The following is a 27,970-nucleotide window of genomic DNA, read 5'->3' on the forward strand; positions in this document are numbered from 1 at the left end:
CAAGATCAGAATGCTCACAATAAATGGATTATCAATCCCAGATACACTCCTTAACTTGACCATACTCTTACACCATAGATTATTGAATGTCTGAAAGAAAACAAGAAGCAGCTAAGTACCCGTTGCCACCAAAAAGTTTTTAAGCTGCAGGAGACAGAGATGATGGACCCAGAACTAGATTATACACTCATGAGAGTCTGCAAGCAGATGATAAAGGTAAGGGGTCCAAAACCAAGCACTAGGCACAGGGTGAGTAAAAATAACAGCATAAAACCTCTTTAAGCGTTAGAGCACACTCATATAATCTTCTTGTTTATGTAGCTAAGCAGTCTTCTGCCTGTTTCTGTAGCTCAGACATGGTTTCAAAGTCTGGTGTCTGGACCAGCAGCATCAGCGCCACCTGGGTATCCACAGACTTCTGGGCCCCACCCCAGATATGCTGAATCTGAAACTCTGGGTGGGGCAGCCTGCTTTGACAAGCTCTCCAGGCAATTCTCAGGCATGTTCAAGGTTGAGAACCCTTGAGCTAAGATAAGTGACATCGTTTTGACCTGAGCCACAAGTCAATAGAGGCCCAGTGAATATATTACTGGTTTGGGGGGCAATTCATGGTAGTAGAGTAAGAAAACCACCATCAAATGTCCTGATCATTCATCCACCACAAGCAAAAGGCTTTTTTCGATTGTACATGGTTTTTTTTGCTTCATTTACTTCCCCGCTGAACATCTTCTACAGCAGGGCTAACTTGAGAATGCAGACATCAGTTCCTAGATCTATTCAATATGTACAGAGAGGTTAGACTTACGGTTCTAACCCATTATTTCAGCTTCCCTTTAAAATAAAATGTTACTTTTCACCCTATCAAATAAATTCCGACAAGAATTGTGAAAGTTGGTAGAATTCAGCTGGGCCTGGCAGAATTGAGTCCTCTATAAAAGTGGAAATATCAGGCTCTGATTTGTGGGAATTTTATAAGATTTCACTTCTCTTAATTCCTCACCTGAGGATATTTTTTTATTGATTTCAGAGAGAGAGAGAGAGAAACATCTATTGGTTGCCTTCCACACACGTCTCAACCGGGTATCAAACCTTCCACCCTTTTGGTGTGCAGGACAATGCTCCAGCTAACTGAGCCACCTGGCCAGGGGAGAACTTCCTGAGATTCTGATGACTCATAAAAATCAGTCAGCAGTCAGTGTCCCCAAATTCAGATGTCAGTGGACTAGATTGGCGAGTAGAGGGTGGAATTTTTTACTGATCCAAAATGGAGCTCTGACTCTAGCCCTATTGTTAAGAGGTAAACCAGACGGTCCTTTCCACACATCTCAGTTCACATTAGTTAGTGGGTAATTCCTACATTTCCTGTTGGAATTAGGTAGATATTTGGCCACCTGGCACAATGTTATATTTGTGCATAATAATATTTAAGCTCATGAGATTCCATGTAATGTAACATCCATGAAAGTGGAGAATCGATCCTATGCAAAGTAGGAACCTCTGAGGCGAGAGAAAGAAGTGTGAGAGCTGCAGCAGAAGGTAGGTAAAGAACAGGGAACTGAGACTGAGTGCTTGTTCAGACTTAGGCCTGTCCCTGCCGTACCAGGTGACACCTTCAGGCTGCCTCCAGTATAAGCTTCTCAATAGATAGGTATCTGAGTGCTAGAGATGGTGTTAATTGCCATGTTTGGGTATCTGTTTTTATAAAACTTTGATTCTTTGCAGAGATTCTGTCCAGAAGCAGATTCCAAAACCATGTTGCAGTGCTTGAAGCAAAATAAAAACAGTGAATTGATGGATCCCAAATGCAAACAGATGATAACCAAGCGCCAGATCACTCAGAACACAGGTAACATCGTGGTTGGCTTTTCCTGGTCCCACACTAAATGGAATTGAGAGGGCATATTCATGTCTAATTAAACTGTAGGTGCTTTGTTGCTTGTGAATTTTAAGGGAGAGTGGTCTTGTGATTGGCAGCTTCATCACAACAGTACGCCTGCTCATGCATCACATCTTGTGTAGTTTTTTGGCAAAACATCAAATCACCCAGGTGACTCAGCCCCATTACAGCCCAGATTTGGTGCCCTGTGACTCCTGGCTTTTCCCAAAACTAAAATCACCTTTGAACAGGAACAAATTTCAAGACCATGGATGAGATTCAGGAAAATACGAGACAGGACAGCTAATGGAGATTACACCAAAAGACCAGGCAAATACAAGGTCTGTCCAGAAAGTATCCAGCTACATCATATGAAAAATGGAGGCGTTTATTGAAGAGGATACGAGAAACACTGTACATAGGACAGTGATGCCTCAGTCCCCTTCGAAGTAGGCACCTTGGGACTTCACACAGTTTTCCCGGAGTCTCTTCCACTCTTCAAAACACTGTGAAACAGTCTTTTGGTGTAATCTCCATTAGCTGCCCTATCTCGTATTTTCCTGAATCTCATCCATGGTCTTGAAATTTGTTCCCTTTCAAATGTGATTTTAGTTTTGGGAAAAGCCAGGAGTCACAGGGCACCAAATCTGGGCTGTAATGGGGCTGAGTCACCTGGGTGATTTGATGTTTTGCCAAAAAACTACACAAGATGTGATGCGTGAGCAGGCGTACTGTTGTGATGAAGCTGCCCATCACAAGTTGCCCGTAGCTGAGGCCTTCTGAATCATTCGAGTAGTTTCTACGGAGGAATGTTCAAGCTTCATGCAAAATTTTATGCAGATTCATTGTTTTACTTATTCAGTCATTTTGAATGTGACAGCCACACAGTACATGTGCTCAGTCAATTGTGTCTACCACCCCCACTGACTAGTACAATGAAGTCATCATTGTTCCCTCAGACATATTCCAGCCCACTCTCCTTGGCTGCCAGGTTCATGACTTGCAAATCATTCTCATTATATTAATAATGGTTGGATGCTTTCCGGACAGACCTTGTATATGGGTAACTGTTTTTTAAAGATTTTATTTACTGATTTTTATAGAGGGGAAGGGAGGCAGAAAGAGAGAGAAACATCGATGTGTGATTGCCTCTTGAGTGCCCCCTACTTGGGGACTTGGCCCACAACCCAGGTATGTGCCCTGACTGGGAATTGAACCCATGAGAAATTTCATCTCTGAGTTGCAAGATCTTGTAACATAATGGCCAAGGTGACTTTGAAATTCTGTTTTCAGTATTTTCAAAGATAACTTGTGTGGGGAAGTCTGTTTGATTTTGTGAGGACTGCTTAGAATGTTGGTCTAAGACCCTACAGAGCTGCTGCAGAGTAGGATTCCTGATTTATATTTCTTTTTTTAAATATTTTATTTCTTTTTTTATTTTTAGAGAGAGGGAAAGGGAAGGAGAAAGAGAGGGAGAGAAACATCAATGTGTGGTTGCCGCTCCCACACCCTCACTGGGGACCAGGCCCACAACCCAGGCATGTGCCCTGACTGGGACTCGAACCATGACCCTTTGGTTTGCAGCCTGCGCTCAAATCCACAGAGCTATACCAGCCAGGGCTGACTTATATTTCTGATGAAAAACAATATAGTGAGAGCTCAGTAAACATTTCTTGAATAGACAAATCAGTGGTTTCTTTGTGGTCATTGATATCATATGCTTTGGAAGGTGGATCTCTAAAAATTTGTGAATCCAGTTGGAATATTTTATCATGTTCTTCCCACTCTCTGCTCTAGATTACCGCTTAAACCCTGTGTTAAGGAAAGCCTGTAAAGCTGACATTCCTAAATTCTGCCATGGTATCCTGACGAAAGCCAAGGAGGATTCAGAGCTAGAAGGTCAAGTCATCTCTTGCCTCAAGCTGAGATACGCTGACCAGGTAAATTGGCCTGGGGGCTCCACAGAGGTGTATTGATGGAAGCACCTCTGTTCCTGGCGGTGGCTCTTTAGAAGGCCTCAGTTTATTCCTACTGTCCCAAGACCTTTTTCATACCTTCCCCGAATCAGGGGGCAAATAGAAAGCTGAAGTTGTCTAATAGGCTGACATACTCTACCTTTGTGACGTGTAGCGCCTCTCTTCAGACTGCGAGGACCAGATCCGAATTATTATCCAGGAGTCCGCGCTGGATTACCGCCTTGATCCTCAGCTCCAGCTCCACTGCTCAGACGAGGTAGGACTTGGGCGCTAAAGTGAACAGAGCTAATCAGAGCCGTTTGTATTGGCGAGAAGTTCTTTACTCTTTCCCTGAGCCCAGACTCCAGGGTTGGTTGAGGGCCTGTCTTCTAGGCTCTGTGTCGCCTGAGTTCCTGGTCCTCTGTAATGTGAAGTAGATGTGGCCTCTGTTCTGTCACTATAGAGTGTTGACTCTGTATTTCTCCATTAAACAGGAGCATTCTGTTATTGTATCTGTCAACATACAGTTTGCTTTCCCCTTCTCCTTACCCTGAGGGTCAGCCCAGAATACCCCGAGACTTGTCAGGAAAATAGAAAAGAGCTCTAGAAAAGAGCACCAAGAAGTTTGTCCTTGGAAATCACTTGACTTCCTAGCTAGAAAAGGCCATGTGGAAACCTTGTTCAACGTGCGTGCGTTTTAGAGGATAATATATAAAAACACTTCAGAAAAGCTTACTAAAAGCTGTCCAAAGACGATTTAGTTTTTAATCTGTGCTGCAGGTTGTATTTCAGGTTCCCTGTGTGTGTGTGTGTGTGTGTGTGTGTGTGTGTGTGTGCGCGACCAAGTTGTGAGTCTGGGTTGACCCTGAACCTCTAATGTCAAGCATTTGCTTTTAGTATTTTACTTGCCTACATAACCTTCCTTCAGTGGAATTGGGGGGTCCTTGACCAGTCCTGGAATAACCTGCGTCACGTCTCAGGGTTGATGGCTAAAGGCATGTGCACCAGCTGGTGTCTGACTCGATGCGAGTCCTTGTGAAGGAGAACAGAGGGTGGTGGCACATTCTGGAGGGAGGAGGGGAGTGACATCCACCAGGAATCTGAGGAGAGCCCTGGGCACGTCTGTGGGAGGACCACAAATCTACCCATTTCAGAGACCAAGGTCTCTGGCGAGAATAAGGTGGCCTTGTCTGTGTGTGTCCTGAACAGATCTCCAATCTATGTGCCGAGGAAGCAGCAGCCCAGGAGCAGACCGGCCAGGTGGAAGAGTGCCTCAAGGTCAACCTGCTCAAAGTCAAAGGAGAGTTGTGCAAAAAGGTAACCACTATCCATGTCCACTTTCCCCACTTTCTTTTCTCTCCCCTCCCTCTTTTCCTTTTAATGCTATAGTCTGTACTTTTTAGTAGTAAAATCTAAAACTTCCTTCCTAGAATGCTATGCTATTCCCTCTTACCAAATTTTAATTTGCTTCTTGATAATGGCCTATAACTTACCCTTTCATATGCACTAATTGTTTGTGAATGTGTCTCATTTCCATGACTAGACCATTGTTTAAAGGGCACTCTTGAGTGAAGTACCAAAGCAAAATGTCAATTGCAATATATCAGTTAAGTGTATTGCATTTATAAAAATCAATGAAACTAAAAATTTATTTCAGAAACATCACATAAAAACAAATTCATCAAAATGTGACTGCTACGCATACATTATCTTGCAAATTTGAAAGTGAGATCATGTATTTGACCTTTAAAAAAAAGCTTTATCTTTTTTCGAAGTGTTTCAGTGATGTCCTTGTTGAGTTGATGTGAATATTGTGTGCAAATATTTTCATGTGCTAGAAATTTCTCCTGGTCTGAGTTCACTAAAGGCTAAATCTAGACGTTTTATTCTGTCATCAAATGGTCCCATACAGCTTTTCGGAGGGCTTTTTGAACGATAATAGAGTTTCATTGAGGGTGGGAGCCTGTTGTTGTTTCACAGAGACTGCAATCTTCCAGTTGACTGCAAGCTAACTTTTATTTAAGAGTTAACGTTCAGACTTCCGCCAAGACGGAGGCATAGGTGGAAACACTGCCTTCTCCCACAACCAAGTTTGAATACAACAAAGGATTGGAGAAACAAAGACACAACCAAAGGACAGAAAATTGAATTACACGGAAGTCCAACTACATCTAACCATTCAACAGGGACGGTAAGACAGGCGGAGCCAGCAGCAAGCAGGGTCAGGCAGGATAGGTCCCCCAACCTAGGCGCGCAGGCAGCCCGGAACCAGTCAGGGTGTGGGGCAGACTGACCTCGGTTGCACATTCGCACACAGTGAGACGGACCATGCAGGCCCCAGGGGGCGAGGGCTGACGGCGGTGGCACATTCTCGTGAAGTGGGACGAAACACGTGGGCCAGTGACGGCAGCAGCTGCGGCACCAGTCGGGGCCGCGGCAGGCAGCACGCCATTGTTCCTCTTTGACCCCGCCCCCACATACAACGTCACAACCCAGCGACTGAGTTGCCCTGCTCTAGTGAACACTTTAGGGCTCCGATCCTGCTACCTAACAGGCACGAACAGCCCAAAAGATGGCACAAGAAGAACTCAAAGTCCCAGAGCCAATAACTCTAAGCAACCAAGAAATTGCCAGAAGCACAATTCAAAACACTGGTGATCAGGATGCTCACAGAACTGGTTGATTATAGTCACAAATTAGAGGAACATAAGAAGGCTAAACTAATTGAAATGAAGGGAGATGTCCAGGAAACCAATAGCGATGGAAAGGAAACTGGGACTCAAATCAATGGAATGGACCAGAAGGAAGAGCAAAACATCCAACCAGAAAAGAATGAAGAAATGAGAATTCAAAAAAATGAGGAGAGGCTTAGGAACCTCCAGGACATCTTTAAACCTTCCAACATCCGGATTATAGGGGTACCAGAAGGGGGAAAGAAACAGCCACGAGTGGAAAATGTATTTGAACAAATAATAAAGGAGAACTTCCCCAGTCTGGCAAAGGAAATAGACTTCCAGGAAATCCAGGAAGCTCAGAGAGTGCCAAAGAAGTTGGACCCAAGAAGGAACACACCAAGGCACATCATAATTACATTAGCCAAGACCAAAATGAAGGAGAGAATCCTAGAAGCATCAAGGGATAAGGGGACAGTCACCTACAAAGGAGTACCCATCAGACTGTCAGCGGATTTCTCAAAAGAGACCTTACAGGCAAGAAGGGGCTGGAAAGAAGTATTCCAAGTCATGAAATCCAAAGACCTACAGCCAAGATTGCTTTATCCAGCAAAACTTTCATTTAGAATGGAAGGACAGATAAAGTGCTTCTCAGATAAGGTCAAGTTCAAGGAGTTCATCATCACCAAGCCCTTATTATATGAAATGCTAAAGGGACTTATATAAGAAAAAGAAGATGAAAAATATGAACAGTGAAAGGACAGCAAACACACAGTTATTAACAACCACACCTAAAACAAAAGCAAACCAAGAGGACAGCTAGATCAGGAGTGGAACCATAGAAATGAAGAACACATGGAGGGTTAGAAACAGGGGAGTGGGAGGGGGAGAAGGGGGGAGAAGGCACAGAAAATAGCATAGATGGTAGGTAGAAAATAGATACGGGGGAGGGCAAGAATAGTGGGGGAAATATAGAATCTAAAGAACTTGAGACACATGGTTATAAACTAAGGGGGGGAGAATGGTGGGGGAGGGAGTGTGCGGGTGGAGGGGAATGAAGGGGGGGGAATAGAACAACTGTAATGGTATAATCAATAAAATATATTTTTTAAAAAAAGAGTTAACGTTCAGCCGGCCTTTACCTCCTATAATTTCATCAAGTAGAATCAGAGAGCCTGCAGAGTTGGTTTCAGTTCTATTATGTTAAGCTTATGTCTCTTGTTCAGAACTTCTTCAAACTCAAATAAGAGGTACTCTTTCAGTAGCATTATGCTCTGTCAGTTTCTTTATTTTCCTTTTGAGGATAGTAGAGATAAAGAGAAATATTTTGTAGACATTTACCTTTGGGAATTTTTGTATAACATATTACTCTGATTTTCAGATTTCACATTTTCTGACTTCTTAAAGTATCCAATTAACTGTATTGCACCAATATGAATACAACATTTAGTATTTAATAATAAGGTATGCCAGAACATCAAAAACCCAAATCTGATCTTACAGTCTCCTGCTTTGCTTAGCAAACAGCTTTGTATTCACTAGGTCCCCAAGTGTATTTATTGAATTAAATTGGATGCTAAAAATCCAGTTGGATTGGAATGCAAATTGAATGCGTTCTTTGCATCATCACCAGTTGCCACCTGTCTCAGAGTAGGCTCTGTTGCTAACCCTCAACCTTCCTTCCTTGACTTTTTTGTTTATACCTAGAGTATTTGCAGACAACAGATCTGATGCATTTTCTCTGTGAAAGCCCCCTCTGCAATGCTCTTCCCTTCCTAGGAGGTGTTAAACATGCTGAAGGAAAGCAAAGCAGATATCTTTGTGGATCCAGTTCTTCATACAGCTTGTGCCCTGGACATTAAACACCACTGCGCAGCCATCACCCCTGGCCGAGGACGTCGTAAGTCACTGTCTTCACTGTGATCTGTCTGAACTGTCTTGGGAGGAGCGAAGACTGACCCTCTCCCCTCCGGGACCGCTGTTCTGTAGCTGCAGCTCAGCCACAGACTATAACATCTGGGAGCCTGGTCGATGCCAGGATGGTCCTTTGTGGCAAAGTGAACTTTGAAATAATCCTGCAATTTGAACTGACCTAGCTGTGAATTGGGTTATCAGGGGAACAGAAAGTAAGCCATCATCATGAACCTCTTTCCCATCTTGTCCAGTCTAGAACAGCTTCCTCAGCTTCCCCGAGGGCCACAGTGGGCTCAGTCCACAGGTTCCATGAGAGGTTGAACCTGGGCAGGGGTAAAGTTGTCTCTGTGCCGCGCATGCCCAGTAAAAAGTAAGACTTTAGGATAGGCTCTGGACAGTCCACCTTGAAAATGAAGTCTCACTATACTCCATCTTCGGTCTTGCTTCGGTCAGGTTTCCTAAAGTGGATTTAATTTCGTTCATCCAACAGCTCTGACTGAAGTCTCTGGTGGTTAGGTACCCTTCTCCCAACTTTACTGAAATTTCTCTGTTCCATGTGATTTCAGACTCTTCTTACTCCTTTCCTTCCACAGAAATGTCCTGCCTCATGGAGGCCCTGGAGGATAAGCGGGTGAGGTTGCAGCCTGAGTGCAAAAAGCGCCTCAATGATCGGATTGAAATGTGGAGTTACGCAGCCAAGGTAAGGACCCATAGACCCTCCTGAAGTGGCTGTCTCTCCTGTCAGTTTCCCAGTCTCTTCCAGATGCTTCACTGGTATTCTCGTGAGGCTGGCAGGAAGTGTAGCCGAAAATCTGCCAGTGTTCCTTTAAGCCTCCTTGACTGTCATGAGCCTAGAACCACCACCTTGCTCTGCACTGGGCTGGGTCTGCAAGGCTTTGCCAGGGCCATTACTTTCTGCCCTCATTTGCTCATAGTTCACCACTAAAGAGTGAGTCACCCAAAGGAAGTGTATGACTTAAGCCAGCTCTGCAAAGCGAAAGTAGACATCATGCCCATGGAAAAAGAAAGAAATCCAGCCATTCTTATTGTATAGCTTGTTTTTGTAATTGTGTAGTCTGCGGAAAAGAATATTTATGGGACCCTGGCCCCCCGCTGGCCTGGAACAGAGAGAGCAATAGGGTGAAGAGAGACATCAGGACACTAGTGAGAGGGTGCAGTACCCAGGCAGTCTTGGGCTGGGGGAGATTTTCCCTATAAAAATGCAGCCTCATTGAGAAGACTGGTAACAGTTCTTCTCATTATACATTGCTTTGTAGTTTACAAATCACTTTAATGTGTATGTTACCTCATTTAAACCTTGAAACCCTATGAAGTAAGTGGGATGATTATTTTCATATATTATGGGCGGGGCTGACCTCAGAAATTATGACTTGCCTAAGGTGAGAAAGTCAAGTTTCAGATTTAAGTTCTTGGTATCTGCCTGCGCTGGGAGAGAGACATTCCTTGGATAAAGAGAGTGAGCGTAAGGACTCCTTCTCTACAAGTTCCTCCCGTCACCCATGTGTTTAAAGGTCAAGGGCAACAGGCAAGCGGGAAGACCTCAGAAAGTCTTTATACTCAGACATAAGGGCGCATGGCTGTCCATATTGCAAGTGAACCCTTCACCCCTTGTCCCAAGGGAACAAAGTCAGCTTTGAAGTCCTTATTTGAAACAGCGGAGACATGAAATTAGTCTCTTCTTTCCTCATCAGTTTCCACTTTGGAGCTGCTAATAAGCATTGATTCAGGGTAACGCCACTGCTTGTCTTGTGTTGACAAGTGTTGGTGCTCCAGTCACATTAGTCTGAAGCCTCCTGCTCTATTTTGTGTGTGTGGGATGAGCACAGAAGCAGCCCAGACATTTCCGGGCCAGCGCTTTTCAGGCACCCAGGCTAGGGGAAGCTCAAAAGAACAGGTTTGTGTGCAGCTGGGGAGCCTTTCGGTTCTGACTCCACCACAGCAGGCTCCCGTAGAGGTGCGTTTGAGACAGCAGAAAGGAAGACTGAGGATGAAGACGTATTGTTACTCGTGTCTGCAATGGGGGAAGTGGTGAAGTATACTCCGTCCCCGCATGTTGCATCTACACGTTATTTTTTATTGTTTATGATATAATGAGTGAAAACAAGTCAAGATACAGAATTAGCATACAGCACAATTTTGATTATTTTTTTACAAACATGGTAAAGAAAATGAATCAGAATACGTAAGAGCCTGTGGCTTTTTGCTAGTCTCTGCACCATCTCCCATTTCCTGGGCCTCTGGGGCTTCACCTGGCATTTGGGAGTCATGAAACCCACAAGGACTGGCGTGAGGCCTAAAGGACTGAAAACACTCGGAGCCCCTGCCAGGGCCTGGCACGGCGTCCAGTCCTCCGCACACGGGCTATTGTTTTGTTGTCAGTAGTGATTCCTGTGATGAGGCTTCCCCTCTTTGGATTTGTCTGCATTTTCTAATCTTTTTTCTTTTAAATTTTCTTAGCAGTCCCTTTTTCTAACTGAATTTATTGGGGTGAGATTGGTTAACAAAATCACACAACCTTCAGGTGTACAGCTCAGTAAAACACACTGCACTGTGCTCCCGTCACCCAAAGTAACGTCTCTTTCCATCCTCCTTTGTCTCCTCTTTGCCCTCTCCCACCTCTCTGTCTTCCCTTTCCCTCCGGCTGCCACCATACTGTTTTTGTGCGTCTGTGTGTTTTGTATATTGTTTTTTCCTTAATCCCTCCACCTTTTTTTACCCAGGTCCCTGACCCTCCTCCCCTGACAGCTGTCGGCCTCTTTTTGTTTCTGTGCTTCTATTTTGTTTGTAAAGTTATAAGTGAGATTGTGTGGTTAGTTGTCTTCCTCTGAATGGCTTATTTCATTCAGCATAATACTCTCCAGGTCCATCTAATCGTGCGCAGTAGATATATGCAATATTATGATCAGATAAAGGAGTTATAGCTCTTGTCCCTTGCCCTCTCTCCTCAAAAGAAATTACATCAGTCCAACGAGGAATTGAGGTAGGGCAAGGTAGCGCCCCCAGCCTGGTTCTCTCTCAAAGGGTGATGCTGTTACACATCCTTCCAGGTGGCCCCTGCGGATGGCTTCTCTGACCTCGCCATGCAAGTGATGACATCCCCATCAAAGAACTACATTCTCTCTGTGATCAGTGGGAGCATCTGTATATTGTTCCTGATCGGCCTGATGTGTGGACGTATCACCAAACGAGTGACACGAGAGCTCAAGGACAGGTAGAGCCACCTTGACCACCAGAGGAACTACCTGTCCAGTGCCCAGTTTGTACAGCCCTCCTGTATAGCGTACCCGCTCACCTTGTTCTTCTCAGAGGTGCCTCCAACACCCATATTAGAGCAGCAGCAGGTATCCACTGCGTTGTCCCATCTCAGACTCCGCCCGTCTCATGGTGTCCCTCTCCTTTCGACCATTTGTGCAGCATCAGCAGCTGGCCGCTCTTTATCACCTTTGTCGGCAAACTGGGGTTTACCTGCTTGTAGACGAGTCTCTCTCCTACCAATGGAACTACCGGTACTTCCAGAACCAACTCACCTGACCTGCAACTCAAATGATTTTTTTTTTTAAAAAACACCAAAAAAAAAAAGAAAGACATTTTTAAAGAAAGAAAAAAATGTATATAGTAACACATCTCCTCCAGGCTTGATTTGGGCAGTGGGTTATCTCTTCTGTGTGACTATGTAAAATGAAGACAGGATGTTAGAGGGAGACACGCCACCCGATATGCTAAAACTGGGATGTCTTGCTTATTTCTCAGAAGCACCTTAGGGCTGTGTCAGGGCCATGGACTTCACCGAGTCATGGGAAACCACTTACCAGCCTGCTTAGGGTCCTATTTTTTTCTGCTGAAACAGTTATGCCTTCCAGCTTCCACCCTAATACAGCCACTGCTGGTCAAGACACCCCCAGGCCATGAGTATTTTCTGTGATCTCCTCACCCCAGTGAAGCAAAGCATGGTTCTTCATAGGCCAAGGGTGAGTGGATTGGGGAGAGGATCAAAACGCTGTGATGCTGATCTGCCCTGAGAGGCTGGACCCTGAGACCCCAGGTAGCAGAATCCCAGTGATCTTCCTCCTCCAGGCTAGTGCAGGACTCAGTCACATTGGAATTGACCCTGCTGGGGTAGCAGTTGCCCCGGAAGTCCTGCCAGAAAGCAGTGAGTGTGGAGGAGGGCAGGAAGGAGGAGCAGGAGATTGACTCACTTTGCTTTATTTTTTAGGCAACAATGCAGGTCAGAGATAATGGCTTATAAAGATTCTTAGCATGGTCTCAGGGTGTAACTGGCAGTCCAACCGGACCTTTCTGCAGGTTCAAGGCCACCTTCCTAGACAAGCTCCTTTATGCCTCTACACAGTGAGGACGCGGAAAGCTATTACATAAAAAGGTGGAGGCTTTCTCCATTTTTTTCTTTCTGTCCATTTGCTGCATAGACCCACTATAGAAGGCATTGGCTGAGTGTTGCACTCTGGTGATTCATCAGTCTTTTCAGAGTCTGAGCTTACTGGAAGCAATATTTCTGGCCCTTCGCCCTCCCCTCCAGTGTGGAGGTGGCAGCCTCGGAGGGTATAGAGGGAGGCGTGCAGGCCCCGTGGTTCTGCCCGGCACACCTTGGCTTGAGTCTGGGGCATGGAGTCACAATAGCTGCGCAGGAGGGCGGCATGTACAGTGGGAGATATATTTATATAATATATATTTTATTAACCTGTTAAACGTCCACGAAGTATTATAAATCACGTGCCTAAAACTGTCTACTTAGACCATGGCGCCCTTCCGCCCTCGCCCCTCCTTCGCCACTGTCCATGTGTGCCATGGACCCACGCAGCATTCGTCTTCCCTGGAATGCAGTCAGTACAAAGTGGGGCAGTTTGTGGAACTCTTGATCCTACTCACTCCCTGTCTAACCTGACTGATGTGTATTTGATACTGTGGTTTTCTTTTCCTTTCATTTCTCCTCGCCACCCTTCCTGGAGGCAGTGGGTTCCTGAAGCCAGCTGTGTATTCCCCCTGCCCAGGGTAGTGTAAGCCCCTGAGGGGAGCTGCTGGGCTGTGTGGTCTCCTCAGTCCCGCTCTCAGAGTCTTCCTGGTTCTCAGCAGCTGTCATGAGATTCTTCAGTCTCGTAAAACTTGAAACTTGAAGTCTGAGCAACACCCCCTACTGCCACCGCTGCCGGACAGAATTGAGCTGGTCCGAACAGCTTACCCCCAGGGGTTCCCACCTCGGGATGGGCACTGCTGAGGCTTGGGATTGAGAAGTGGGGATACCCTCTAAACGCAGAACCCCCAGAGTGTCTGGCGTGGTTTACAGGTAGGATTAATGTTCACTGTGTGGAGGGGCGGGGCCGTCATCATCTCCAGTCTCCCTCCCGGTACACGTAGAGCATCTCCATAGGTCGATGTTTCTCAAACATCTGTTCTTTCCTGAGACCATCTTTCCTCATTGGCTGCGGCAGATCTGGAAGTTGGAAAAGGAGTTTGACTTTTGAAACATTTGTCCTCTTTAGAAACGGTCAGAGTAGGAGGGATAACTTTGCCTGTATCTCCAGTTTTTTGTTGCAAGAAAGCATTTCCCTGTCCAACCTGAAATAGTTTTATATGACTGGTTCTTAAGATTCCAGGCCATGTCCTGAGCAGTTTTCTGTGCCCACCATCACACGAACCTGCACTGTATCTGTTCTGTTCTTCGTGGGTATGACAAGCAGGTGCTGGCACACTCTGGTTATCGTCGGCCTCGGGATTCAGTTGTGCGTGGATCGGCAGGTCAGAAAGAAACCATGGCCCCGCTGGAGGAACTAGTGATAGACAATGGCGTTTATCTTCTGCTGCCTAGCCCATGAACAATAACAGAAGTAACAGGTGGGGGTTTTTTGCTGAAAATTACAATAGCTAGGTAACTCTCCTGGCCTTATTAGCTCACTCCAGTGTCTCAGAGACTCACGCTTAATGTGCTCCGCGACATTCCAGAGGCACCAGGAGGTCAGGCTCCTGAGCTGGAGGCACTATGTACCGGAAATCAGAAGTCTGGGTAAAATGGCAAGAACAAGACCACCTGCTCCCTGTACTGGAGCATCTCTCACAGAGGGTGGCTCTCAGAGTGAGACTTTACCTTGGCGCATCCCTGGCCCTCCTCTGCTATTGCTGCCATCCCTAGAGAAGCCTGTGAACGAGATGCACCAAGATGGAAGCCCTAGCCAAGGCTCGGATTCTCTGCATTCCCTCGAGGCCTCTGCCAGCACTGCCAGTCCCAGTTCTGTGCATCCAGTCAGCTCGTTCTGAGCCCGCACACACTCAGAGGCTAGGGAATTCTAGTATTTAGTGAGCGGGTGTTGACCTGAGGTCAGTGCAGGCTTTCAGCGATCTCAACATCCTGTACCTACTCTTCTGGGGGACAAAGAGCAGTTCTGCTGGTGGGGAGAGCGGGGGGTTCTGCTTTCCTGAAAGATGTCACAGAAAACTGCTATTAGGTTTCATCTCTTCCCGTCTCCTGAGGTCACATAATAGAAGAATCTGATGGTTAAGGGGTCCGCAGTGTCCATTTACATTTTATCAGACAAAGCAGAAAGGAATTTATATGCCGACTTCCTCTGCCTTCTCAAGAGAAGAGTTCCTCTCATATATGAATGTGACTTCTGGAAAAGGTGCCTGTCCTCTCCACCCCCAGGCCGTGGTACTACTCTGGGCTCAAAGATCCCTTCCAAAGTGGTCCATCAGGGAAGGGCAGATTGCTACACGGGACCTCAGGTTTCTCTGAGAAAGGGCCTTGACTTCCCATTTCTTCCTTTCCCTCACCAACAAATAAATGAATAAATAATCATTCTTCACATAGAACTCGTGCTAAGTAAGCATATATGGAGAAGGAAGTTAGAGTAGGGACCCTTGGAAGCTAGCCAGCTCAGCTTCTAAGCTGAGATTGGAATTTAGGTTGACACATTCAACCTAAATTTTGGCATAGAACAAAAAGAAGAATACAGCCTTTGAATTATATGCATTTTGATATGTTTGCTTGTATTTCAGATTCTTATAATTTGAAAAACCTTAAAGATCCCTTATATTTCTCATCATTTGGACAGCGCCAAAGTAGTTTTCCAAAACAGTACTCCGGTGCCCTGAGTTTCTCGTGGGTGTTTAGGGACACTCCTCACCCCCCCAGAGGTCTTTGATTCGCAAAGGCCTGGGGCCAGGCGGCTGTTTGGTCTGCCTCTCTCACGCTCTCAGCTGTCTTGCTTGGCCACTGCTCTGACTAAGCTGCTCTTGGCCCTCCTCCTTGCCGCTCGGGCGGTCAGGAACCACATTAGGGCAGTCCAGTTTGAATCCAGATCTCCCTTCCTTCCCTGACCTCAGACTGACCTTCAGGGTGCAGGTTTCCCCAGCCCATCGAGTGAGATCACTGTGAAGGCCAGGGACTGTTTTCATTTGGAGCACAGAGGTGGGATGGTCTGCTAGGGCTGGTGGTGACAGGATCCTGGTGGTGACAGGATTCTGGCGGTGGTTTCCTCTCCTTCCCCCTTCCCATGATCCCCCGTGATACACAGGTAGGGATATTGGGACACGTGCCGGGGAGAAATCTCCCTGGTCAAGGAGAACATTCAGATAGCGCCTCTATATTCCGTTTTTGCCTCCCCTCCCCCCCAACATAGAGTTGGCACCTGGACCCAGAGCCCAGCAGGACCTATGCCAGATGTGCTAGGGTGGTTTGAATAGGTCCCCTGGTCAGACTGCAGTGCACTGGATGGAGCGGCTTCTCCCAGCACGGTGTCCCCCAGCTCAGTCCCAAACAGCAAAGCAGACTGTGCAGCAAATGCTATGTGAGGTCTCAGGCCTTTGACTTTTTTTTAAGGAAGAAAGAAAAGTAAAATTAACAAGCCTCTTTTGTAAATGGTTTTCCTTTCTATGTATAAACTCCCTGCAGTTCCTTGTTTTTACATGTTCATGCTGTGTAATTTTGAGATGTTTCCGAGATTCTGAACATAATGTGCATTTTTTTCTGTACAGATGAAATGGGAGAATTTAATAAAGAGTTTGCAGGTTTTTACTTGTTAAATCTTCTCTATGGTGACTAGGAGGACTCTACAACCTCCTCCTCTCCTGGTAGAAGCCTACAGAGGTGTGAGCACTGACTGTGAACTTGTCACTGATGCTCACAAAACTTGCTTCTGGTTTTTAGTGAGATGTGCAGAGAGATGGACCATAGGATTAAGATGTGCAGAGCTGGACCATAGGATTGCTAGAGGAGAGGGAAGTCAGATCTGGGTTCTTCTGGCCCTCGGACTGATGTGTCCAGGATTGTTCCTTCTACTCGTGTTCAAGCCATGTCCTGAGGCTCCTTCCTGGGAAGTGCACCTACCTGGAGCCTCTCCTTACAGGTCCTACACGTGGGTGGTGCCTGGTCTCGTGCCCACCTTCCAGTTGAGGCCCAGGGCTGGGCCGCATTTATTTTCCATGCCCTGCTCAGTTTGGGGGTCAGTGGCTGCTGCAACACCCTTGATGACCCTTCTGCCTCCTGCATTTAGCAAAGCTAATTTGTATCTGGCTGTTTAAAAAGGAATAGCTGAATGAATTGTCACAGTAGCAAAGATTTTTGAAGTCATAATATCCGTACTAGGACTCACGTAATGGGGTTTTCAGTGAGAAAGGAATAGGAACCCCAGGACCAGGGTTTCTTCCCAAGACCCCTCACATCTGCTTCGGCAGCTGTCCCTTAAGAGGTGGTGGGCTGGGGTGTAGAGTGGAGGTCGGGAGGAGGTGAAGAGCAAAAGGAAGGAGGAAGAGGATTTGAGGGCCCTCTGAGTGCGTGAGTCCTGAATGGGAGCACCTAGTACCAGGTGCCCTTGAGTGTCCCACCGAAGCTGCCTGCTTAGGTGTAAGTGTGGGAAATGAGGTGCAGGTTCAAGCTCTCTGTCCCGGTACCCCACGAGAGAGAAGCCGGTGCGTAGCCCAGCTGCACTGGGCCCCTCTGATGGGGAACATGCTGCCCAGCTGAAGCCTCTGTTGTTGCAGAATGAGTCGCTGCACCCCGAACTTCATGTGTTTGGTTTTTCTGGTAAAAGATTCTTGGCCAACTGCAGTCCTGAGAGACATTTAGCACTAATTCTCAAAAAGGGCTAAGAATGACAGGGTTTTAGCCAAAAAGGGGAGACCCTTAGACTGTTCAACTCTCAACTTGGATGAAGAGCGAGGTGCAGACAAGAGAAGGGACTGTGCTTTCATAGACAGCACATCGGCAGCAAAATGGTAAGGTCTGCTGCTGCCCTGTGCTTTTTTCCTCCGACCGCCCTTGGGACCTGTATGGCCAGGGACCTGTATGGCCAAACTAGAACCCCAGCCCCATCGTGCTCTGGCCTGCAGGCCCTGGACTGGCCTCCCTGGGAACCGTGGGCTTGGCCCTGGTCCTCACCTTGCTCCAAACAACCCACAGTACAGCAGTGTCTTCTCAGAGTCCCTGTGTTTGGGGAGATGCTTGTATAGCCCAGAAAAGAGAACAGGGATCTGAGGGGGAACAGGTGCAGATTAGGGAAAAGCTGGCTGGAGCCAAGGGGGAGCACCCAGGGCGTGGGCAGTTCCTGGCAGGATACGGAAGCTGCCGGGGGCCCACCACTGGCCCTCTAGGGCCCTGGCAGGGCTGTGCTGCCCACCTGCCTGCTTTGGGAACCAGGGGCTGCTCCTTGGCCCTCTTGGGTGGGGGTGGGCCCAACAGCAGCAACTGTTCCAGAGGGCAGGACTGTGCCCTGCAGCCCCAGGCAGCAGCAGGTGATGGCAGTAGAGGTCTATTCCAGCCCACTGTGGGGGAGAGAGGCATGCGGGGAGGGGGGCGGGCACCCACTCCTCTGACGCTGCATTTTCATGCTCTTCTCCCTGCTGCTCGCTGCCTCCGTCCATAAAGCTTTCTCTGGCTCCCTTTATCCTCCTAGAGGTTGTTATTCCCCTTTCACAGATGGAAGAGTTAGACTTCAGTTCTCTAAGGGCAGAGATGGTTAGACTGGGTGTGATAACTGCGTGGGGGGTGGGTCTGAGGCCAAGAGAAGTTAAAAGACTAACCCAAGGGACGCAAGGCTGGGAGCCAGGTGCCCTGCACACTTCCCCAGACTCCGCAGCATCCACAGGAGCTCCCCAGACCCTCCAGGGGAAGATCCCATCCCTCTCTGAGCTGAATGTCTTCTGTGTTGCTACCCTATGGGTCTCAGCACGGTTCTTCTTCATTCTGATCCTTGGCGCAGTATCCGGCCTGGCCTTCTAGACTAGCTCCTGTTTACACTGTGTTCCAGGCATCTCTGTCCTGCCACATACTTAGTGCTCCATAAATATTTGTTGAATGGGTCATTCTGACCGGGGAAAATCATGTCACACCACCTTGGGGATCCCAGGTCAGTGTCTGGAGCTCTCTCCAAGGGAACTCATGGGTTCTCATGGGTCTCGTTCCAGCTCTCTGGCTCCACCTCTGTCCTGAACCCTGGACAGAGCAGATGCCCTTCAGCTAGCTTCCAACAGGCACTCACCACCAGAGAATGCAGAAGCCAGGAGTAACAAAGTGAGTGTTAGGACCTCACGGGTCCTCCAATGTCATTGCATTCGCCAAAGCCCAAGCTCAGGCCTTCCCTGGAGGCAGATCCCAGCTGGGGCACTTTGCCACACACAGCAGTGCCTATCTTGACCTTCCAGGTAGCCAGGGGGTTACCTGGATGTCTGGGTTCCAGGTGGTTGCACCAGGAGGAAGAGCAAAACTCCCAGGTCCTCTGTCCTTGCTTTGGCCCCAGGGCAGGGACAGTGCAACCTCTGAGGCTCCACTCTGGTGCAGGCCTTGGCAGGTCATAGACATCCCTGCCACCTCCTGAGGCAACTGCAGCCAACTAACCTTGGGATTCCCAGCTCCCTCAGTGAAGTCCTCCCCCCGGTATAGTCCTGTCAGGACCCAGGAGATTCTCAGAGCATCAGGGTGGTCTCCTAAGGCCGTACACAGTGGTGGAAGGGAGGGCCAGAGGCCTGGATAGATAGGCTCAGCATGGGCAGCCAGAGAGCCCAGGGCTGCATCTTGGCTGTGGGGAGTGAAAGGAAGAGGGATGTTCACCCACCACAGCAGCCTCCAACCCACAGCCCTGCTGCCTCCCTTTCCTCCTTCCCCGGGCCTCTGCCTCCCTTCCTCCATGGCTTCTCCTTGCCTCTCCCAGAGCCTGCTTTATCCCGAGCCAGCCTTCTAGCCTGCTCAGGAGAATGTGAGCTCCGAGCTTGCCACATGCACCGTCCCTCCTGTGGGCCCTCAATATCCTTCCTACAAAGCAACAGAAGGGGATCAATTTCATGAGGTTTTTTAAAGAAATGTTTTAGAGACTATTTATATTTATTTTTAGAGAGAGGGGAAGGGAGGTTAGAAAGAAACACCCATTGGATGCCCCCAACTGGAGACCTGGCCAGCAACCCAGCCACATGCCCTGACTGGGAATCAAACCAGTGACCTTTTAGTTCATAGGCTGGTGCTCAGTCCACTGAGCCACACCAGCCAGGGCTAATTCCAAGGTTTTTATTAGACCTTCTTTCCTGGGCGTGAATGTCTGGGTTTAAGATATCTGGGTCCATCCTCAGATGCTCCTGGTCAGTTCTTCCGTCAAGTGGCTTGTGCTCCTGCCCTGCCAGCAGTCCGCTGTTCCGGCCTGCCTTCCCCCATCACTGCGGACCCAAGCTTCCTCCAACGGGGCTCTTCCCTCTACACCTCCCTCCCCAAGGCCACTGCCACCGCTCCATTGCAGTCCTACACTCCAGGGGCCCCCTGGGGCCCCACACCCTTAGACTTACTCTTCTCCAACGATATCCTGGCCTGGAAACCACATGGCTCAGCAGTAGCTGTCCTCGTCAGCAGGGCTGGTATTGCCCTTGGTAGGGTGTGGCATTCTGGGCCTAGCTTATGTCTGCCAAGAAGCGGGACTCATACCCAACCCATAGTTTGGGGGAGCCCCTTCTCACTGACTCAACAGGAAACTGACTCATCAGCTCAGCTGCTGGTCCCAAGACAAGACGTGGGCCCTGGCAGGGCTGCCCGGCACCGCACACCAGGTCTGTGGCTTCCCCTTGTCCACTCGCCACAGCAGGCTGAGGCTGGAAGCAGCCTTCCCACCCGAGGAGGCTGAGGATTGGAAATCGCTCCGTGGCCATTCATTAGGCATTTCCTCTCAGCTAGACTAGTGTGAGGTCTTTTCTAGAGAGCCATTTGGCAATACCGATGAGAATTGTAACTCATCCTACGTCCTGATCTAGCAATTCTATTTGCGTAAGTGTATGTTATAAAAATAATTGATCTCGTGTATGCCGGTTTGCCCACAAAGATATTATTATAATCTTTATAGTAATGAAAAACTAAACAACTACAGTTAGAACAGAGGTTAAATTTTAAAGTGAAACACCCATATCATGCAATACTATGCAGCCCCGCAAAAGGAAAATGTAGGGCTTCCACTTCTGGGTAGTATGGAGTAGTTTGGCCCTGAATAATGCTCCCAGTAAGAACAATGAGAAAAGCTGGTGAAGCAGGTGATTTGGGGGGTTTAAGAGAGCTGCGGAAGCAGCAGTAACCAGGAAGTTAAGATTGTGCAGAGGAGAGAACCATGAGGAGGCAAGTGGACAGTCTGCAGCCGCTCACATTGGCCAGTTTTGGCACGAGTCTGGGGATCCAGGTTTTCCCCCAAGCAGAAGGTATCAGGTAGGACAAGAGAAATTAGCAATTTTTTTTATAGTCTTGCAGCCTAGAGTGACCAAATTGAAGACTTCAGGGGCCTTAAAAATAGGTTCAAGTTTCATACCATTTACTGAAGCTGGAAGTTTTATAACATAGGAACCTAAAAAGCTAAGCCCAAACATCTGTAAAGCAGGCCAGAACTTTGCAGAACCACAGTGCCAAGAAGATAAAGATCAGAGTTCAAGGTCTCTCAAAAGGAGTCACCCCAGTGAATCCACCAGGCTCTCAGTTGAAAGCCCTGCACGGCTAAGCCCGAGGAACCCTTTGACAGCACCACAGTGATAACTGCTCAGGCAAGAAGCATCAGTAGGTGATAAAACTCATGGGCGAACATCGGGGGTTTTATTTTGGTTTCTGTGTGTGTGTTTTGAGAACAGAGTGCTCATATATTCTCAAAGTACCTCCCCCCAAATTACATGTTAACTCCAGAGAGGAAAAAAATAGTAATTTACCATGGAGAAACCCGGCAAACACAGAATAACCATAGGGAATGGGACTAATAGATATCATATGCCTGCGCTAGAATGCATTGAAAAAGGCACAGCATCCCTTTGGTGGTGATCCTGCCAGAAATGCGTAGGCTGGATCTCCTCACGAGGAAACGGCAGACGCACCCGCACACGGCACGGCCTGAGCCGTGACTGGGCGGCCTCCATCGTGAGGCTGCAGGCTGTGGAGCTGCTCCCGATCCAAGGAGGCTGGAGACACGAGAACTAGATGCAGCGTGTGAGTGATCCTGGGTTGGGTCCCAGGCCAGAAGTTTTTAAAATTTTGCTCTAAAGAATATTGATGAGAGAATTGGTGAAATTTGAAGATTAATGGATTAAATAATACTTTATTGTTCATTTGCTGGTGTTGATTGTTGTACTGAGTTAAAAAGTAAAGCCGATCGATGGTTGATTTCTCATCAGAGATGATGGAAGCCAGAAGACAATGAAAAGGTGCATTTAAAGTTCCAGTGCCACAAAAATACTGCCAACATGGAATTTTTTTTACCTAGTGCCAATAGCCTTCAAAGATGTTCTCAGATGATAAAAGAGAGAATTTGTCCCCATCAGGCTTGTACAAGAGGAATCCTAAAGGAAAATCTAGACAAAGGAGAAATGCCCCTGGTTGAAAATGCTGAAACATATGGAGGAATACATGAAGAGCACTAGAAAGGGTATTCATTAATTAACTATAAATAAACAATATCCGTACAAAGAAAGAAAAATGTCTTTAAAATATACGTTGACTTAAAATCTCTATGAGCACAAGATATTTCACAACACACACAACCAACAGAGGAGCCCTGGTTAGATTCTATAAAGACCTACAAATCAGTAAGAAAAGGTCAAACCAATAGGAAATGGAGGTGAGGGAGTTGGACACGTCAGTGCTGGGGTGAAGGGCAATGGGCCACTTCATTTGCAAGGGACGGAAAACCCAACTGCAATTGAGTTAAGCAAAGGAGGCAGTTTATTAGCCCATGAAACAGAAGTCCTGGGGAGGTCCCAGCTTCAGGCATGGCCGGATCCCAGGACTTCAGCTGTGATGTCAGAAACTCATCCCTTTCCTTCTCTCAGTTCTTCTTCCCTGTTTCAGTTTGGCTTTCAGGTAGGCTGTCCACATGTGGTGGAGAGGTGTCTACCAGGCACCCAAGACTTGAGTCTGCCAGGTTAGCCAGCCCAGGGGAAAGGGAGAGTCTCTGATCCAGGGCTGAGGCTGCTTGACCAGGGTCTGCATGATGTGACTGCCCAGACCAGTCACTGTGGGCAGGAGGCTGGCCAGGCCCGGGTCCCTCGTGCCGTCTGGAAGCCAAGGGGGTGGGGGCTGCTAGAGGGAAGGCAGTGTCGGCTCATCTTTGAGGATTTCCAGAAATCCTTTGAGGATTTCAAGTCTCAATACGGTGGTTCCCAGAGGAAAGGTGGATTCAGTTACCAAAAGATGCCAGGCCAAAGGGACTGGCATCCAAAGGGACTCAGCAGAATAGGGGGACTCACCCCTCTGGAGAGGTGACCTCTGCTCACAGCCTCCTCCTCCCTGCCGCTCCATACAGGGTGAGCTCTGTTTCATTGTGGTCCCTAGAAGTTGGCAGCGGTTTCCTCTGCTGCTCAGAGAGAAAAGCCCTGAGGTCCTGGTCACCAGAGCCCCATGACACCCTCCCCACCCACAGACCTCATGGCTCTTTGATGACAGTCAAGATAATAATAGAGAATTGGCCACCTGCTCACCTGCCCCTCAGGTGGGGTGGTTGGGCGACTCAGTGACAGTCCTGTAAAGCACTCAGGGCACACAGTGCCTGGCGTGTTGGGCACTTGGGAATGAGGTGGGTTGCATTTCCCAGGGTGGCCGCCACGGCACTTCCCATCCCACTTGACTTCCTTTCTTTTCCATCCTCACATTTGTTACTTTGAAAACAGACGTATTTGACACACAGTAAACCACACACATTGGAAGTGTCCAATTTGGTACATTTTGATGTGTATACCCTTGTTGAACCATCACCACTGTCAAAAGATGGAACATATCCATCAACCCCAACAGTGCCCTTATGCCCCTTTGGCGTCCCTCCCTCCACCCCACCCTTCGCACTCCAGGCAGCCCTCGGTGCTTCCTGCCGTGGTGGGTTCATTTGCGTTGTCTAGACTTCTGTATAAAGGCAACAGTGCTGCACATTCACTTCTGTCTGACTTCATTCAACGAAATAATTCTGAGAGCCGTCCATGCTGTTACATGTATAATGGGTAACTCATTCTTGTTGCTGACTTGTATTTCGTTGCGTAGGTTTCCCGTGATTCACTTGTCTGGCCCCCCGATGGTGGACGTTTGAGTTGTCTCTCATTCTGGACTGGTTCAATAAAGCTTCTGTGAACATTCCCATGGACGCGTGCTTTCATTTCTCCCGGGCAACGTGCAGGAGCTGCGTGGCTGGGTCCTGTGGCGTGTGTTTAACTGCCTGAGAAATTGCTCAACTGTTGTCCACAGTGGTTGTATGAGTATCTTCAACAGCACTGGGTACGGCCAGTCTTTTTCATTTTAGACATTCTACTCACCAAGTCTGTAGCGGCATATCATTGTGGTTTTAATTTGCATTCACTGATGACTGATGATGTCGCCCAGTCACCGTGCTGGGAGGAGGCCAAGCAGCGGTGTGGAGAGGACAGTGTGCAAGTGTCCAGCCGACCGCCAGCTTCAACTGCTAGACACATAAGGGAACACCCTCAGGTCATTCCAAGCCCCACCTCCAAGTCACCTCTGCTGATGCCACGTGGAGCAGATTCAAGCAGACCCCCAGCCCTCAGGCCCTGCCCAGGCTGCAGAGTCACAGGCAAAGTAGGTGACTGGTGTTTTAAACCACTGCGTTTGCAGGTGGCTTTGGGCACCAGTAGGTAACTGGCCCAGGACATCTCACACTGGCGCTGTTGTCATTACTGCTGACCTAGTTCCGTTCATCCACATTCGGTTTATATCTCTTCTCTCTATAAACCCTTAGCTCCTAGAAGGCAGGTATCATCTCTTTCATTTCCAGAGTCCTGGCCCCAGAACCTTGCCCCTGACTTGAGTCAGAACTTGCCTTTTCAGGTCTAGCCCCACCTCCTCCTCACGGCCCCAGTCCCAGTGCGTTCTCAGGGTCTTTACATTAGCTCCCTCCCGCTCATCCAGCCTGCAGCCCTTCACCCTCTCTTCGCCACCTCCCCAGGGAACACAGTAGAGCGTTGAAGACCTTAGGCTCCCCTGTTATACTGCCTGGGATGGGACTTTGTCTCTGCTACTTCTCTTCTAGGCTGTGAGAAGTTAACGAAATTCTTTAACCTCTCTGAGCCTCAATTTTATCTTCCGTAAAATGGGAGTGTAGTGCCCACCTAAGAAGGTGACCGTGAGGCTTAAATGAGAGGGTCCACGTAGAGAACTTAGCAGACTTAGCCCAACCCCTGCTTACTGTGTTTCTACCATGGCGGTGTCCGGTATCTGTGCAGATGTAAAAACACCCTCCCACCCTCTCTCCTGGGAGCTCGGCTGCCCAGCTGCTGATGGAAGCACATCAGGTGTATGGGTGGGAGGAGTTAATATGGATTCTTCTGGGAGATTTGCAAACATGGAATCACTTGGATTTTTTAAAAATATTTTATTTATTTATTTTTAGATAAGAGAAGAGAGGGAGAGAAATATCAATGCAAGGGAGAAACATTGATCGGTTGCCTCCAGTACGCACCCTGACGGGACTGAACCCACAACTCAGGCATGTGCCCTGACCTAGAATCGAACCAGCAAACTTTCACTTCATGGAATGACACCCAGCCAAATGAGCCACACCAGGCAGGGCTCACTTGGGTTTTTAAATCCTGGATTCTCTCCTGACAGATTGTGTATTGCCAGGCAAAATGTTCCACCTCTGTGAGCCTACTTCCTGCCCCCCAGAGCAGGGGTGACGCTGTGCACCAAACAGGGTGAGTGCAGTGGTTTATAGAAGGCACCATCCTAACACAGAGTAAGCCCCTGGTAAATATTAGCTATTAACACTAATACCATTTACCTCATGATGCAAAAAGTAACAGGTTACTCAGGAAGGAGAACAAGAGTGGCAGAATTACTTTTTAATGTATATTTTTTGTATGATGTAAATTGTTTTAAAACTAAAGTCCAAATTTTAATAAAATCAAAAATTTAAATTATTAATACATAAAAAATTTAAATGCAGTGTACTACACTATATGCCAGATAACTATTTTTATCCCATTTTATAGGTGAAGAAACTGAGTCTCAAAAGTGAAATAACTTGGCCGGGAATCAAGCAGCCAGCCAGAACCCGGGTCAGAGTTAGAACCCGAGTCTGTCTGACTCCAGCTCCCATGGCCTTTCCCAGAGTTCAGTGTCCGGTTTCTGGGTAAGTGGCACTTCGGTGATCAAACAGCTTGATGGATAGGAGTAGCATCCTGCCATTGGCTTCCAGTGAGGAGCTGACCCGTGCCCAGTCCTCCTTAGACCTCTGAAGATTGTCTGTCTCCTCTGGAAATCTTCTAGTGAGGTGGCCTGGCCCCTGGCCCTCCCACACTTGTTCCCTGGGGTCTCCTCCCCTCAGGCAGCAGTTGTGTCTAAGACTGAGCAGGCCCCTTCAGAAGTGCAGACAGCTGCCTGCAACCTCGCCCTCCCAGGCCCACTAACTCCCAGTCTCACGTGGGCAGCAGCCCCCTTCCCAGAACCCCAGTGACGGCACTTGGGAGGGCTCAGGACCTCCCACAATCTCCATCAACTCTTCCCTGAAAAGAATGAAAGAGCTTCAAGGCGAGTCCCAAACCCACTTCTCAGTGCCCCTCGTCAACCTCTACTAGATATTCCAGCTGTGACTGGAGCAAACCAGAGCCAGAGGAAGCCTGGCACAGCGGGGTGCTCTCTAGGTACAGGTGCATGGCTCACTCCTTCAGCGCATCAAAGCGCACTGTGACGGGGCTGCTGATGGCTGACAGTGGAGAATTTTCTGTTGCTCTCCCTCTGCTGTGGAAAAAGAGGAAGAGGAAAAGTGTAAAAACGGTTTATGGTGGATTCCAATGTCGGCTTGAACTTTGGGGAGCCTCCATGCGTAACTGTCTCCTAGTTGCTCAGATAAAGGGCAGCTGCTCTCTAGAGGGTGTTCAGTTATCCTGTCTTTGATTCAGTTACAATTTGTCACTCAGCTCTTGTTACAGCTTACAGGAAAGAAAACATATATCAGGTCCCCTAATTGGAGAACAAGCCACTAAGCAGAAATTGACCAACAACCGGCAGGCTTTCCCTGGGGCTCAGTGAAGGTCAAGGGCCACTGCAAGGATGTGCTGTGCCTTAGTGAGCGGTGGTGAAGGGAGAGCACCGTGGGATATTTGAGTCTTCCCAAAAAGATTAGGTGCAGTTGCTTAGCCGAGCAGGTGAGAGACACAGGGAACAAAGAGAGCATCGCCCTCCACCTCTGACACAAGAGCTCAAGGCGACTCTCCGTGGGCACGAAGGAGAGGCTGTGGGAGACGCTGAAGAAGGTGAGCATGAACAGGCTACGGCCAGAGGCCTTGCCGCAGACCAACGTGACAACCCCCTGTCTTGGACACCTGGCTTCCACAACTGTGAAAAAATACATTTGTGCTGTGTAAGCCCACTCAGTGTGGGGTATCCTGTTGTCTGGGGAGGGCAGGCGTCTTCAGAGTAAAGACACAACATTTTGCTGATGGCACACTGTCAACATCACTGCCAAAGTGTCCCAAAGTGTTCACAGGAGCAGCAGTACGGTGGATTCAATTGCACCTGGGAGAAGAAGATTCTGAGAAGTGGCCGCTGTCGGGTGTGACACAGGAAGCAGAGCCCAGCCGGGCTGTTCTAGCTGGTCCATGAGCAGAAGCAGCCATATGGCTTAATGTCAGCACCCTGGTGGCCAGCCACGATTAGAGAGCCTGAACCTTAACCCCACAGGGGAGGAGAGGAAGAAAAGCAAGAGATTTTATTTTTTAAACAGGCATTGTTTTAAAGATTTTATTTATTTTTAGAGAGGAAGGGAGGGAGAAAGGAAGAGAAACATCGATGTGTGGTTGTCTCTCATGCATACTCAACTGGGGACCTGGCCTGTACCCCAGGCATGTGCCCTGACTGGGAGTTGAACCTGCGACCTGTTGATTCACAGGCTGGCACTCAATCCCCTGAGCCACACCAGCCAGGGCAGTAAAGAGAATTTTACATCTAGGATACACCAGCTAATATGGAGACAGTCTGCACATAGCCCTCACTGAGTGTGACGCCAGACACTTCTACAGCGTTTTTAGGAGAAAAAGTGGTGCCAAGAACAAGCAAGTGTGTCATCAGGCCTGGAGACCTGCCC

General features: G+C 48.0%; 1 protein-coding gene across 1 annotated transcript in view; it reads left to right on the plus strand.

The window, feature by feature from the left end:
- The window catches only part of GLG1 (golgi glycoprotein 1), a 126,919-nt gene extending 110,461 nt beyond the window's left edge, over nt 1–16,458 (plus strand). The window contains exons 19-26 of the mRNA XM_037063640.1: nt 79–216; nt 1,723–1,846; nt 3,674–3,816; nt 4,007–4,108; nt 5,041–5,148; nt 8,283–8,403; nt 9,011–9,117; nt 11,486–16,458. Of these exons, the coding sequence (XP_036919535.1) occupies nt 79–216; nt 1,723–1,846; nt 3,674–3,816; nt 4,007–4,108; nt 5,041–5,148; nt 8,283–8,403; nt 9,011–9,117; nt 11,486–11,653 (1,011 nt within the window). The 3' untranslated portion in view covers nt 11,654–16,458. The remainder of the gene's footprint in view (nt 1–78; nt 217–1,722; nt 1,847–3,673; nt 3,817–4,006; nt 4,109–5,040; nt 5,149–8,282; nt 8,404–9,010; nt 9,118–11,485) is intronic.
- Nucleotides 16,459–27,970: the final 11,512 nt, after the last annotated feature.

The sequence above is a fragment of the Sturnira hondurensis genome, unplaced genomic scaffold, assembly GCF_014824575.4.
Source record: "Sturnira hondurensis isolate 20B ecotype Veracruz unplaced genomic scaffold, ASM1482457v3 Scaffold0014745, whole genome shotgun sequence".
NCBI classification, from domain to species: domain Eukaryota; kingdom Metazoa; phylum Chordata; class Mammalia; order Chiroptera; family Phyllostomidae; genus Sturnira; species Sturnira hondurensis.